Source organism: Diabrotica undecimpunctata, chromosome 3, assembly GCF_040954645.1.
Source record: "Diabrotica undecimpunctata isolate CICGRU chromosome 3, icDiaUnde3, whole genome shotgun sequence".
Lineage (NCBI taxonomy): Eukaryota > Metazoa > Arthropoda > Insecta > Coleoptera > Chrysomelidae > Diabrotica > Diabrotica undecimpunctata.
The window spans coordinates 98,397,855-98,412,755 of NC_092805.1; the positions used below are offsets into that span (position 1 = coordinate 98,397,855).

Consider the following 14,901-nt stretch of genomic DNA (forward strand, 5'->3'; position numbering starts at 1 on the left):
ATTTTAAAGAACTTAAATGTGTTGTTATTATAAAAAAATATTAACAGTTCAGTAATAAGCAGACGTAAAATTTAATTAACCCACTAGCCATAACGAACGCGCTATAAGAAGTATGCACTTCTGTCAGCAGCTGTATATATATACAGCTCAACGGGCCCTAAAGACCCATGGCTTGAAATTTTTCTACTGTTTTCCTCAATTTTCTTCTGTCCACGGCCGCAGTTCTCCAATTTGTTATCCCGATTGTTAGTAGATCTTCCTTACACGCTTCTAGCCACTTTTTTCGTGGTCGTCCTCTTTCTTCTCTTCTTATCTTCCCCTCTCAGCAGTGAGCCCTTTGCCACCTTCCATCTGCCATTCTCGCAAGATAGTCTTACCATCTAAGTATCTTTGTCCTGACAATCTGGCTAATTTCTGGTTTCCCGTACAGGTCTCCGATCTCTTCATTTGTTCGTTTTCTCCAAACTTCTTCAAGTCTTTTACTCCCCCGAATATCTTTCTTAAAACACTTCGTTGCCAGATGTTCAACATATTTTCTTGATTTTTGTTCATAACCCATGTTTCGCTTTCGTACAGGACCGTGGGTTGGATCACTATTCGGTATATTCTCAGTTTTGCCTCTCTTGGGATGTTTTTTGTAATTAGTAGTTTTTGTAAAGCACCGACCGTCTTCCTTCCTCTCGAAATCCGCTTCTCAATTTCTTGGCTTTCTTTTTTTTTACTTGTTGGGTTATTACTAGATACTTAAACTCCGTCACCTTTTTGAAGCAATACTTTTTACTCTTGTTCGTTGTGGTAGTCTTCAGTTGTTAGCCTTCCTATGTGGTTTGCCCCATTTCCATATACGTTGTTTTTTGCTCATTAATAATCAGTCCATACTGTTTAGCTTTTGTTTCAAAGAGTTTGAAAATTCTCAGCAGTTCCCCTTTAGTTCTTGTCATTAACACCACATCGTCTGCAAAAGCCAGGACCTGGCTTCTGTTGTCATAAATCATACCTTTCGTTCGTATTCCACTCTCTCTCATTATTGCCTCCAGCAAGAAATTGAAGAGTTTTGTTGGCAGCGGATCTACCAGTCCCCTTCTTACTTAAAATTTTCCTGATAGGTTTCTTTCTATCCTTACTCTATTGTCTGTCTTCATTAAGGTCATTTTTACTAGTCCGATCATCTTTTCCAGAATCCCAAGTACTCTTAGGGCATGGTACAGACCCCCTGCTTATCACAGAATCGTAAGCTTGTTTGAAATCTGTAAAGAGGAGGTTTAGCTTTAACTGTTTCTCGTACGTACTTCTCTGAATCATTTTTAACACGAATATTTGATCTATGGTGGATCTGACCTTTTTGAATCCTCCCTGGTAATCACCAACCTGCTCGTTTAAGTGCCTTTCCAGTCTACTTCTTATGACTCTGGCGAGTACTTTATCTGTTACATCCAGAAGAGTGATACCCCTATAGCTTTCGCACACTGCTTTATCTCCCGTCTTATTAATGGGACATACTATTGCCTCTCTCCATACTTCCGGCATTTCCTCTCGCTCCGAGATTTTCGTTAGCAGGCTACATATCCGCGTTATAAGTGCTTCTCCCCCATGCTTGATTAATTCTGCAGGAATACCATTGCTCCCTGCACTTTTATTGTTTTTCATGCTATATATGATTTCTCTTATTTCTTCCACGGTGGGAGGAGACTCTATTGTTTCCGTGTCGACTTCCCCCACCATTTCCACTTGCTCCTCATCATTTCCATCCGGATCTTCATTAAGCAGCTCTCTGAAATGCTCTTGACTTCTATCTAGCTTCCCCTGTCCCTTCTTATTAGATGCCCTTCATTATTCTTGTAGTAATTCTGTTTTCTTGCGCCTTGGTCACTGCTCTTTTTCACCTCCTGGTAGAAACATTTTTATTAATGTAATGTTCTTCAATCTCCTGGAGCTTTTTATCCACATGCTCACTTTTCTTTCTCCTACACACTGTTTTCGCGTCTCTTCTCTTCTCTGCTTCATATTCATTTCTATTTTCGTCACTTGGTTTGTCAATATATTTTAGTCTTGCCTTGTTTTGTTTGTTAAGGCTTTTCTTACAATCGGCATTAAACCATCCTTTATCTCTTCCCTTCTTTCCTTCACCTAACCACTTTTGAGCTATTTCCTTCATAGCTTCTTCTATTATTCCCCACTCATTTCGATGTCACCTTGATCTTTACTTTGAGTTTTGCTCTCACGTCTGCTTGGAAGTTGTCAGCGGTGCCTTTGTTCCTTAGTTTGGCGACGTCATATTTTTTATACGATATTCTCTGTTCTCTGACCGTTGGGATAGTTTCTCTTAATTTCGTGATCATTAGTATTTAATCAGAATCCGCTCCTGCCCTTCTAACATCTGTTATTAATTTCGCCTGCTTGCTTTCCACTAGGACGTGGTCAATTAGGTTACTTGTTCTACCATCTGGACCGATGCATGTTTATATGTGGATTTTCTTATGATAGAAGTAAGTACTCATCATTCTTAAGTTGTTTTCTTGCGCAAAGCCTACCAACAACTTCCCATTCTCGTTGATTTCGTCATGTTTGCTTTTACCTCCCGTGGTTTTTCGGTACATCTCTTCATTCCCCACCTTATCTTAAATCACCTATTATAATTTTAATATCATATTTTGGAATTTGATTATATATAAGATCAATCTTACTATAGACTTCCTGTTTTACATTTTGGTATTTATTCTGTGCAGGAGCATGCACATTTATTAAACGTAAATTTTTACCTATTAGTTTCAGCCTACAAATCCATTGAGATATTGGCTCGAACTCCACTATCGCACTTTGTAACCCTTTAATTATAAAACTCGTTCCCAACATTCGGTCTTCCTCACCACTACTGAAAAAGCTGTATTTGTCTATCATTGTTACACTAGTTTCCTTTTATTTCGTTTCTTGCATTACCAGGATATCCACTTTGTATTGGTTCATCACTGACATTATATGTTTTAGGGCGCCTGCTTCATAAGTACTTCTCAAGTTCCAGGATCCTTTCCGATTGTACTTATATGACATTTATTTTTTCTTATTTTCCTTATTTCCTCTATTGATAATCCCTCTATGTACTCGTTCATTGCCATAGTTTCATTATCCTTTGATCCAACCCTGCTGATCGGCTCTAGTTTGCTGGTGGATCTAGCTCCCCTTTTGTTTGGTTCGATCTCCACTCTCTGTCATCTATTGTAACCTTCCGAAACCCCCTTTTTATTGTTTTACCTTTTCTTCGGGTCTCTTGTGCTTTTTTCTTTATTTCCTCTTGCATTCATTTCTCAGTTATTCTCAAATCGTCGTTTATGTAAATTTTTTCTTCTTTAAAGTCTTTTTTTTTCATTTCTAATTAGCTTCTCCTTTTCTTTTTGGTTTTCTAGTTGCAGCAGACATGTTCTCTCTCTTATCTTAAGAGCTGATTTAATTCCTATCTGTATCTGTAAGGTTTCCTCTACCATTTTTCCCATGGCCGATTTCAGCACGTCCGGCTCATTAGCGACTATATCCAAACCTGTTACGATCACGTTATCCTCTTTCTTCTCTTTCTCCAGGTACTCAAGTCTGATACTTAATTCTCGAACTTCCTTCTTTGTCTGTTCACTTTCCTTTTTGATAGCTTCGTTTTCTTTCTCCAGCTTCTGATTTTCTGCTCTTAATTCTTTTAACTTTTCTGCATAAACTCTTTGCTCTCTTTTAATATCCTTCACGTCTAAGGCCAAGTGTTTTAGTATCTCCTTCATCTTGTCTTTCATTTCGACTCCACATCCCTTTATTGGCATTCTATCTATCTTTCTACTTCTCTTAAAGTCCTCCTTCACACCCTCTTCATCTCATCTTCGCATTCTCTTGCCCTCATCCGTCAGTTTGTCGGATGACATTTTTACTTTTGTTCCGCTCTCCCCAGGTATTCAGTCGTTTGTCGAAGATAGCGTAAAGAGTTTCTTCAGCTTCAACCGCTCAGAGAAAAAACTCTTATCCAGCTTATCGCTTAATTAGCTTACCTATTGTGTGTAATTATTGTTTTTAAATGGAATACAAATACTTACAAAAATAGGCCATGGAATGATTATTATTCTTAATCTGTCATCAAAAAATTCTTAAGATATTAAGCCGTTTGTCTGGTTGTGTGTTGTTAAACCATCATTTTTTAATTTCTGTTTTGTAATCTAACCAATGTCACGTCATTCAGCATGCTGACTATACCAAGCCGTAGTAATAAGTGGTGATTTCATGGCCTTCTTAATTATGATTTTCGATGGCTCTATATTTCGTGATCATTATTTTCTTAAGCGTAATTGAACTGAATGGAGCAGCTAACGTATAAAGTTTAATAGATTTAATATTATGTTGCCATAACTTTTTGAAATTTTGTCTGAAAGCAGATTCAGCGGTTCTGAAATTTATAAACAAGCTGTCATAAGCCGCAAAAAAATACTCCACAATACTAATAGCTGCATAGGGCGTTTTTAGGCCAATGTTAGTTTCGAATTATTGTTAACATATTGTTTGTTTAATAGCCTATGTTTTTCAACATTCTAGAGTCGTTGACGAATATTTTTTTCTATCCTTTTTATACATATTCTATACTATTTAGGATGAATTTCGGTGAATTTTTGTACAATGAAAAGTTACCTTCTGTCGTAAATCAAATTTTCTTTTTAGGCGTGGACTTGCAATCTCTAGATTGCGTAGCTCCCGATGAACAAGCATTAGCCTACTGGACAGACGGTATAAATTCTTTGATAGGCCAAAGAATGCAAAGTAAAGAAACGGAAAAAGATCTTGATACTTTGCTCAGCATGGAAATCAAACTAAGGCTGCTCGACGCAGAAGGTGTCGCTATACCACAGGATCCTCCACCAATACCACCCGATCCACCACATTACCACTTTTGTTACGATTTGAATTAGTGGATCTGCAATAACAATAGGTTGTTAAATATGTTTATTAGTTTTTTCCATGTGTTTTAATATCTATTTTAGAATATCTATATTTTAAATCATATTTATTTAATTTTTATATCGAAAATACTATATTTATAAGCCAACCACAGCACTTTTACTGGATTTACTATTGTTTTATTGTTTTTCAATATATCTTTGATTGAAGATCTAAGACATGTTAAAAATGTTTTAATTTTGGGACAAAAGCTTACTAAAAATACGTTGAATTTTAAATTATTAAATATTTTTATATCATCTGCGGTATGCAGATGAAACAATAGTGTTTTCCAATACCATAGAAGGGCTGCAAAACTTAATGAACAAAATAACGGAAACAAGTAGAACATATGGACTGGATATAAACACTAGCAAAACCAAGCTAATGATCATCAGCAAGGAAAACATTGGGAATGAGAATTGAACTTGTCTCACAGTACAACTACTTGGGAACTATAATCAATGAGTCGTGGGACAATACCCAAGAGATTAAATGTCGCATCGGAAAGGCAAAAAGTGCATTCTTGACTATGATCTATGTGTTCAAGAGCCAGGACCTCACCCTAGAAACAACAATAAGGCTCCTTAAATGTTACATGTACTCAGTGCTTTTGTACGGAGTAGAAACGTGGACATTGAAGGCGGAAACTCTATCAAAACTTCAGGCTTTTGAGCTATGGTTATACAGAAGGACACTGAAGATACCATGGACAGATAAAGTTACCAATGAAGAAGTACTGCGAAGGATGAACACAACCGCGGATTTGGCCAACATCGTGAAGGGCCGTAAGATGCAGTACTTGGGACATATAATGAGAAATCAAGGCAGATATGAGCTACTCCAATGCATTTTGCAAGATAAAATTAAAAGAAAAAGGGCCCCAGGACGAAGAAGAATATCCTGGCTTGCTAACCTGAGAGCATGGTATAGAAAGACCTCAACACAGCTATTCCGTATAGCAACCAACAAAGTCATCATAGCCAGAATGATCGCCAACGTTCGGAACGGACAGGCACCCTAAGAAGAAAAAATATTTTTAAAAATTGTTTTAACTAGTTTATACAAACAAAACAAATCCGTTTGATTTTAACTTCTGTTTGAAACAGGCATGCAGTCGTCTTATTGAATTAACTTCTTAGGTTATGGAGTAAGGAAAATATGTAGTCTTCCTGGACCTCTCTTACCAAACACTTTTTTTTTTCAATAACCAACTGAAGTAAACCATATCTCTCATTATTTCTCATAATATGTCCAATGTACTAATTTTCTTTTTTGTTATTGTGACAAGCACTTCATGTTCATTTCGCATTCTGCGTAGAACTACAGAATTCTTCATTTGATCAATCCATGAGATCTGTAGTATTCATCTGTAGCACCATTACTATAAAACCTCCAACTTCTTTATAGATGAAGCGTTATGTAGATAATGTAATTTAATTTAGATATCACAATTTTTAGCAAATGAAAAATGTATACAGGCATATTTATGAGGTGTTTATCGTCGCATTCCTTATTCGTAGTATAGTTAACCTTATTTTATTATCGTTTATTTTCAAAACTAATTTTATTGAACAAATGAACAAAAGTACTGCAATAAAATACAAAAGTAAAAGTAAGTTTTTAATTTTTAAAACATGTGAATGAGAAATTTGGCAGGGATAAATAAAGATTATACTAAATGCTCATATTGCCTCATTCCAGGGTCCGGAACCCTTCCGTGGACTATCGAAAAGCCACATCAGAGAGGAACTCTGTACCTGGGAACTCAATCAACTAAGATCATATTGGTCTAACACACCAGGACAAAGGCAAGCAAAAAGGCTCATAAAAGTGTCGCCTACTGCAACAAACCGCCTTCTCGAAATGAGTAAAAAAGATATCAAAATGGTCACTGGCCTTCTCACTGGTCACTGCCCTCTGAGATATTATCTCAAGAAGATGGGCAAATCAGATAGTGAGAACTGTTGTTTCTGTCACAATGAAAAAGAAACGGCAGAACATATACTATGCAAACGACTAAAATTCTGGCCAGGAGAGGTCAGTCTGGCGTCCTCTGACATAGGAAACAAGTCACCTAGGAAGCTAATCAACTTCATCAGAAGTATTGGCATTCTAGAGCTTAACTAGATTAAAGTATGCACAAAAGATCTCTATAGGTCGAAGTGCGGTGAGGCCGCATAGCCTTAACGAACTCACATAATCTAATCTAATCTAAATGCTCATATTTATTAAATATACAAAAAACAAATTTAGTGAGCAAATGTTGCCTAAACTTTACAATCAAGTAAATGTAAAAATATACTTATGATTAATTCAGAGATACTGTCACTTCTGAAGGAGAGCTCCAGACATAAATGTATTCTGTAGTACCAGCAGCATTGATGTTGACTGTTGGCTCTAGTAGCAGCAGCATTCATGTTGGCTGTGATGGTAGCAGCATTAATGCTGGCGTTCTGGTGACTACCACGTGTCCCACTGAGACAAATCGCTGAAAACATGGCCAAAAGTCTAAAATGTATATCAATTTCGATGTAAACGTGCACTACAAGGTTTTAAACCTTGCTGATTGCGAATTTAATGCCAAATTTCATATATTTCGGATTATTTGGACATAAATTGGTATTGTAAAGTACTTGACCTCGCTGATTACGACTTTGCTGTCAAAGTTGAAAAATTCAAAATGGCAAATCTAATATGGCGGAAAAATTTCATAAAATTTTAATTAATTGACATTCTTCAGGTTCATCTTCATTATAATTTACCATTTATATAAGCATTTGAAATCTCTTATATACCTCCGGAGTCTTCATCTTCGTATGAATCTGTAGCTCTACAAACAGCGTCTTCATTATAATTTACCATTTATATAAGCATTTAACATCGCGTATATACCTCCGGAGTCTTCATCTTCGTATGAATCTGTAGCTCTACAAACAGCGTTTTCTGAATCATCATCAGTGTCTGAAGCAATCAGAAGTGGGACTAATGGAGGTCTCGCTTCTGAGAATAAGCTTTTTCTGATAGTTGGCCTATTGATAATAATGACGCTGTAAATATATCGAGTCTATGGATCAATAATCGGTGAACTTCGGTGGGTATATTGGACCAGAGATATAGTTGAAAAAAGTACCTGGCTGTTTCTGTAGCATAATTCCGAAATATTTCTATATCAATTTCTTCACCAATCGAAATTGTTCATGAAATAATATGAAAACGATGGATTAGTTCTTCATCGATTCCGATTATATGAGATGATAAATTCTCAAAGAAACGTCAAGCTGTTTCCATCAATATTACTGCCAAAATCGGGTTTTAGCATGTCTATGAGGGGTCCCAATTCTTTTTTGAAACCATTTTGAATTATAAACCTTCTTTTTATTTCACATCTTTGTCTTATGTTTTGGCGCTTGCCATTTTTGTGTGCCACTTTGGTAGGGTATAGGTATGTATATAGAGTTAAAAATTATAGTTTGTATTATATCGTTATATATTTATGTTGTTTAAACTTAGTGGAAGTTGCTTCGCATAATAAGTAACAACACTGAGAAGATTCTCTTCCAGTGATGTTCCAAAATTTCATTTCGGTTCCTTTACTATGTTAGGAGTATAAAAAACTCATAAATCTCCAAAATAAAACAATACCTATATGTTCATCTCAGTTTTTAAACATTGCATAAATATTGCCACTAACATTTAATTTTCAAAAGTCATTTATTACCGGAGTGGTGGCTAGTAGTGCGGATTTCCAAGTTATTTTGAAAGTCAATTAGCTATACTTTATATAAATATTGGACACTTAATCTAATGCGGCCTAAAACATAACTTTTCGATTAGTTGAAACAAAATTTTCGATTTATTTTTACATATTTTATTCAGAAATTGTTTATAAGCAAACTATTATTACTATATCTTTTTATAAGCGTAAATCATTGAAAGAAAGTAAATATATGGAAACAAATTATCCATGTTCTTAATATGATGTATCACTGTAGAGAAAAAGTTGGTCAACCTTTAAAAACGCACTACCTTTAACGCTAAGTGGGTCCAACGCTAACTACTAGTTATACCTACTCTGCAACTTGAAAATTAATGGGCCGGCTGTTTCTGATGACTAATGACCGAAATTCAATTGTGCCAACCTTCCCGTAGACAACTTAATAGCCGAAAATCTCTATAAAAAACTTTGTCCCCGGGACTTTTGGCCACGTTTTTAACATTTCATCCCACTGTTCATGGTGTTAATTGGGTAATACAGAAAGTGGAACAAGAACCCGCAATAATAAAAAAAACTACAAAAACAATTAAAGTTAAATGTCTTGCCTTGCCATGAAGTTCTAAAAAATTAATAATTATATAAAAAAAATTAGCAATGACAATTTACACAAATATGTGAAGTTATCAAAGTTAAATATGAATTAAATAAAAAGGTTCTACCTACATATATATCCTTTTATACGGTTTGACTGAAAGCATGGGTATAGATAGGTTATGTAGGCTGTGATAAAAAATATTAAAATAAAACTAAAATTTTACTTTAAATACATAAAATATATACCCCTATTTCAATTAGGTTGAAGTGATATTTGACATTGACTATCGAAAATACACTTTTTTCATTCCCTGCTCACTCAACCCGCTTATTTTCCAAATTGCCCGAGTTCATTGTAGATCGATGCTCGGAGTTCTTTTTTTTTATTTAATTAATTTCTTTGGATAACTTGATCCATTCGCCACGATAATGTATTTGACTACTTGAATTTGTTAATGATGTATTGACCTATTGCATTTGTTAACAAAACAGTACTCCGCCTAGAGGTAAATTAAAAATATAGTGTAAACATCAGTATCACAAGAATCAGTAGATTAACAAGAAGCCATACTTTCATTCGTTACCTTCAAGGCCCTAACCAACTTCAAGTGAATATTTAGAACCAACAAGAGATTACATAATATAGGGATACTTTTCACGCTAAGGTGCCTGTCATAGCGACTTTATTACAACACAAGACAGGCAACGGCTAGGAGGTAAATATATAACATAAGGATAGACAGAGGGAACAAAGCTAGATTTATACATTCACATTACACATTCCATCCTAAATTGTTCTGTTAGTCCTTTTTAAATAATCATAACAATTTGATTAAGCTAAATATTATGACGAGAGATATAGAAAATAGAAGATTGACACCGAGGAAGAGGTATTTGGTCTTTTATCAGATTTTCCAAAAGATACTTAATAGCAGCATCATTATATATGCACCCGAACATCCAATGATTGATATCGTCAGTGTTACCATTACAATCGCAAATTTCTGTTTCACTTAAATTAAATCTATGAAGATAGGCTTTCACAGTAGCATGGTTAAAAAGGCATCTAACAAACATTGAATATACTCTTCTATTGGGATGACTTCTTGCAGCAAAAGGCGCAGTAGGTAAAATAGGGTGAATTTTTGTATAAAGGTTGTTCGAATACTTCTGTTACAGAAAGTATTCCATTCAATCGAGCCAACTAATTTCTAATCCTTTTGAAGCCGCTTCTTTAGCAAAATAATCTGCTGTGGTGTTACCCGAGATACCAGCATGTCCTTTTACCCAAACGAAAGAGACTGAATTATTTCTTTTAAGTAGCTTTAGTTGATTTTCTAAAATTCTGACGATAATGCTGTTTTTTTATAAATGCTTATGCGAATGATCTAAAGCAGACAACGCAGATTTTGAATCCGACAGGATTACTATTTGTTGATCAGACATCTTTTTCTCAATAGTCCATTCCAGAGCTTGATATATTGCTAACAGTTCTGCGGAATAAATGGAACATTGTTCGTTTAATTTAAACATATATGTGTTCTTGATTGTTTTGGATATATACCGCACAACCAACTCCCAAAATGGATTTTGACCCAAGTTGTTTCTGAAGTTGAATGGCGTTGTTATCATCAAAAGTAGGGAAATAAACTTTGGTTTGGGAATAAAGAATATTGAAATTAGATTGGAAGAAATTAGTTTCAGCTGGGATTTCTAAATAGGAAGAAACATTAGGAAATGCTATAGCTAAAGTTGGAGAATTTTTGTTATGCCACCATTTGTCAACTAAGTTAGACACAGATTTGTTGGATATTTTTTGCAATAGGTAGGTTTGAGGACGAGTGAGAAGGGCGAATATCAACACGTGCTCATGTTTACAGATGGGAATTTGCTAAATGAATAAACTTTAGCCGCGAATTACACTTGGAACGCACGGTACCCAAATCTCAACATTTTGATATTGTCTTTATAAAGTATTAAATGAGATGCAACATTTTATGTACAAGTGATGTAAAATGTAACTAATACAACAATCTTAGTTGATACATTTAATGAAACAATAAAAGTGTTGCAGAATAAATATTTTATAAGAATTTTTACAAAGAAAAAAAATTCAAATTCAAAATAGAAGCTGCTCATGTTTTTCCAATATAAGCATATAATAAGTGGTTTGTAAATATATGTATTGATGTATTAACGTATTCTCCTTTGCATGTAATTTTATACACAAACCAAATATAGCATAAGATTCTGTATAGCCTATTTTTTATAATGTAATTTATGTATTATTTTAATAGATCTGAGCATGACTGTACTATTATATTACTGATTGTCCATAAATAATTATTTTGGTATGATCAGTATTAAGGAATATTTAATTTTAAGTTTTATTTTTTACGTTATTCTATTTTAAGATCTGATTATATATGTGTCTCATTTTGAATATATACTACAAAAAAATTGTTTGTTATTAATTTCATTTCCACATCTAAAGACCTTTATTGAAACTTAAACTTGTCTGACATCACTTGATATTTTGGGCCCATATTTCACACTCCCTGAGGGCACCCTCCATTACCTATAATGTAGATCCTTCATTTACTTCCGCGGTTATCACTCTGTACTGAACTTTTCTTCATTGCCAGTGATGTCTATATAGACCCGATACAGGTATTATCAAATGAACCTTCAAATTTTATGCAATTTACAGCAAGGTAGCAAGCTTCCCGATATAAGCTCGTTTCGAGATTCAATATCAGATGATTCAGGGTGCATCCTTCTGACTTCCCTACTTGAGAACCGTTGCAGCTGGAGCAAAGGATTTTCTCGTAAAATCTTGATGTGTATTTCAAGATTTTTTGTTTTTAACATGAATGAGATCAGACATTGTTCTGTATGATTTTACCCGAGTATAGCCAGTTTTCTCAGCTTTTAATATACATTTTCCCTTCGCTATTCTCCAAGATTTGGCTATATATTCCAGAACAGGACTTGCTCTAAAAAATATTTAATCATCATTTGACATCAAGTCTCTCGTGAGCGAGCTTTGGAAATATTCTACTTGGGCTTACTGCTTTATATGGTTTGCACGTTTCTATTGCTCATATAATCTTATACAATCAACAGCCCCGGTTGGATTATAGTTTAACGCACCGTTATCCAGCATCAGCTATTCCGACCTCGAGAATAGTACACTTGAAAGATACCTACTCAATAGTCTCATTTTCAGTGTTAGTGTACGTTCCATTTGGTAGTTTAATTGTTTTCAGTTTTTTGTTATCCTTTCTTAAGAATTCTTTTTACTCCGACATTATGTTGTCGGAGTAAAACATATTATGTTGTCCGCGATTAGCCTTGGTTTCATATACTCCCCATTTGATAGTAATTGACATCAGTTTGTAGTTATCTCATCTCTGAAGAATCCTGTTTACCCTGGCATTGGCTTGGTTCGTTTTAACGGAATTTAGTGTAAAGCGCATGCCCAAATAGTGATATACCGTCCATTAAATGCGATTTAGAAATCATGACCCCAATTTCTATTGACCAGGCTGAGTATGTAAGTGATTCTACCCTTAATCTAGAGATGTTTTTAAACTTAACGGTTAGAACGTCCAGGTGAAGTGTCCAAATTATGGTCTGTTGTCGCATATGGTATATTAGTCCTTTTTCTCCTCCTTATTAGCTTATTCAACGAGGTTCTCTAGAATAGGAGTACAAGAATATTTTGCTTTCATTTAATTTTCTGCAATCCTTTTTAATGTATTTGATTTGTTAAACGTTTTATTTAATGTCCAGTAGAAGCATTGAATTTTACGATAAACTAGTTCTGTCTGTAACGGTAATTGGAGTTATACTTTGATATCTTGTTTCTTAACGTCAGTTAATTTCCAAATGTGCAAGATCTGAATATCACTTCTGTAAAAGCTTTTGATTCTTTTTCATCGTTTTTTATGTACCTATTATCATTAAGAGACTAGCAGTCTTACAATATCCTCTTTATTGTCTACCACACTCTTAGATAAAAGAGGCTTCTCAGCCTGTAAACTATCGAAATCTTTGCCTATTAAACATGCATAGAAACCATTTTTATACATGTTTAGAGCAAAATCTCAAAATTGTGATATATAATGTAGATAGTATCTATACTGGGGATAAGCAACACAAGATTGATAAACTCTGGAGAATCCAATATAAGGAAAGAAAGAATCTACCATTCGAAAAACAGACACGTAACGCTTATATGAAGTCGCCATTATAGTTAACGAAAATATAACATAATCCGTAAAGGGCTTTTCCCTGGCATCCGAAAGAATTATGCAACTGATAACAACCCAAGAGAAACTAAATTTTATACATATTTATGCACCAACTGTTGATAAGTAAGGAGAGATATACATTTTTTACAAAGAATTAGAAAAGACATTGCACCTAAGAAATGAGCGGAGGTAAATGTGGGTTGACTGTAAGATCACGCGGACACAGTGTTCGCATCTACAGAGGAGATCGTCTCATAGAATCGTGCCAAGAACATAAGATATTGGTAACCAAAAAGACTAATATTACTATTGGTAAACTACCTAAAAGACTCCTGTATACATGCCAGTCACTAGATATTCCAACTTCAATTAAAGAAGACAAATACATCACAATACTGAAAAGTAAGAGGAAGGAGCATATAAAGGAAACCAACTGAAAGAACGAGAGAAGTATAACACACAAATCGAAACGCAAGAATTATACAAGAAGGTTAACAAGAACAGAAAGGAATTTAAACCTAGATTATCAGTAGTTAGAAACAGAACAGGAAAGATCATTGGGGATCAGAACCATATACTAGAAAGATGGACAGACATTTTTTAGAAAATACTAAATACCTCTCACACAAATGTCTCAATATTGACAGAACTTGACATCAATACTATGCTTACCACAATCATCAACCAAAATATATTGAGGTACTTTGGACACATTACCAGACGAAGGGAAGGTATGGTGAGGTTGGTGGTTGAAGGCAAGGTAGATGGTTAAAGAACCCGAGGAAGATCGCCACTCCGATGGTCAGACCAAATAAAGTGAGCTACTCTCTGTCTGAGGCAGCACACCGCGCCCAGCAGAGAGAAGAATGGAGAGCAACCATTCGTCAAATACCATAACGTCACCATATCCTTACGAAGGATAAAGGATAGAGGAGGAGGAAATACCTCTAAGAAGTGAAATGAGGTTATAAGGACCAGAAATCCAGCTCGAAGACATGGAAGGCGAAAAAAAGAAAGATAACATCCCAACAGAGGAAGAAGTCATCAAAGCAATACAAAAATTGAAAGAAAAAGCTCCTGGAGCAGATGGCATTCTTTCTGAGCTTTTAAAACATGGCACCAAAATCTGACCTGTTATATCTATAAGTAGGCTAGTAGAACTGATTTGGAAGCAGGTAAAAGTAGCAGAAGATTGAAATGTAGGTATAATTGTACCTATTCACAAGAAAGAAGATCAAACCATTTGTGATGACTGCAGAGGAATTACTCTCCTAAACGTGACTTGCAAAACATTGGCCTACCTTCTTTACGATCAACCATCGGGGTATTGTGAAAACATACGAATAGGCAAATACCAGTGTGGGTTTTGCAAAG

General features: G+C 35.0%; 1 protein-coding gene across 1 annotated transcript in view; it reads left to right on the top strand.

The window, feature by feature from the left end:
* The window catches only part of Ced-12 (engulfment and cell motility Ced-12), a 31,320-nt gene extending 19,595 nt beyond the window's left edge, over positions 1-11,725 (top strand). Inside the window, exon 6 of the mRNA XM_072526385.1 lies at positions 4,684-11,725. Coding sequence (XP_072382486.1) covers positions 4,684-4,931 — 248 coding nt within the window. The 3' untranslated portion in view covers positions 4,932-11,725. The remainder of the gene's footprint in view (positions 1-4,683) is intronic.
* The last annotated feature ends 3,176 nt before the right edge of the window (positions 11,726-14,901 follow it).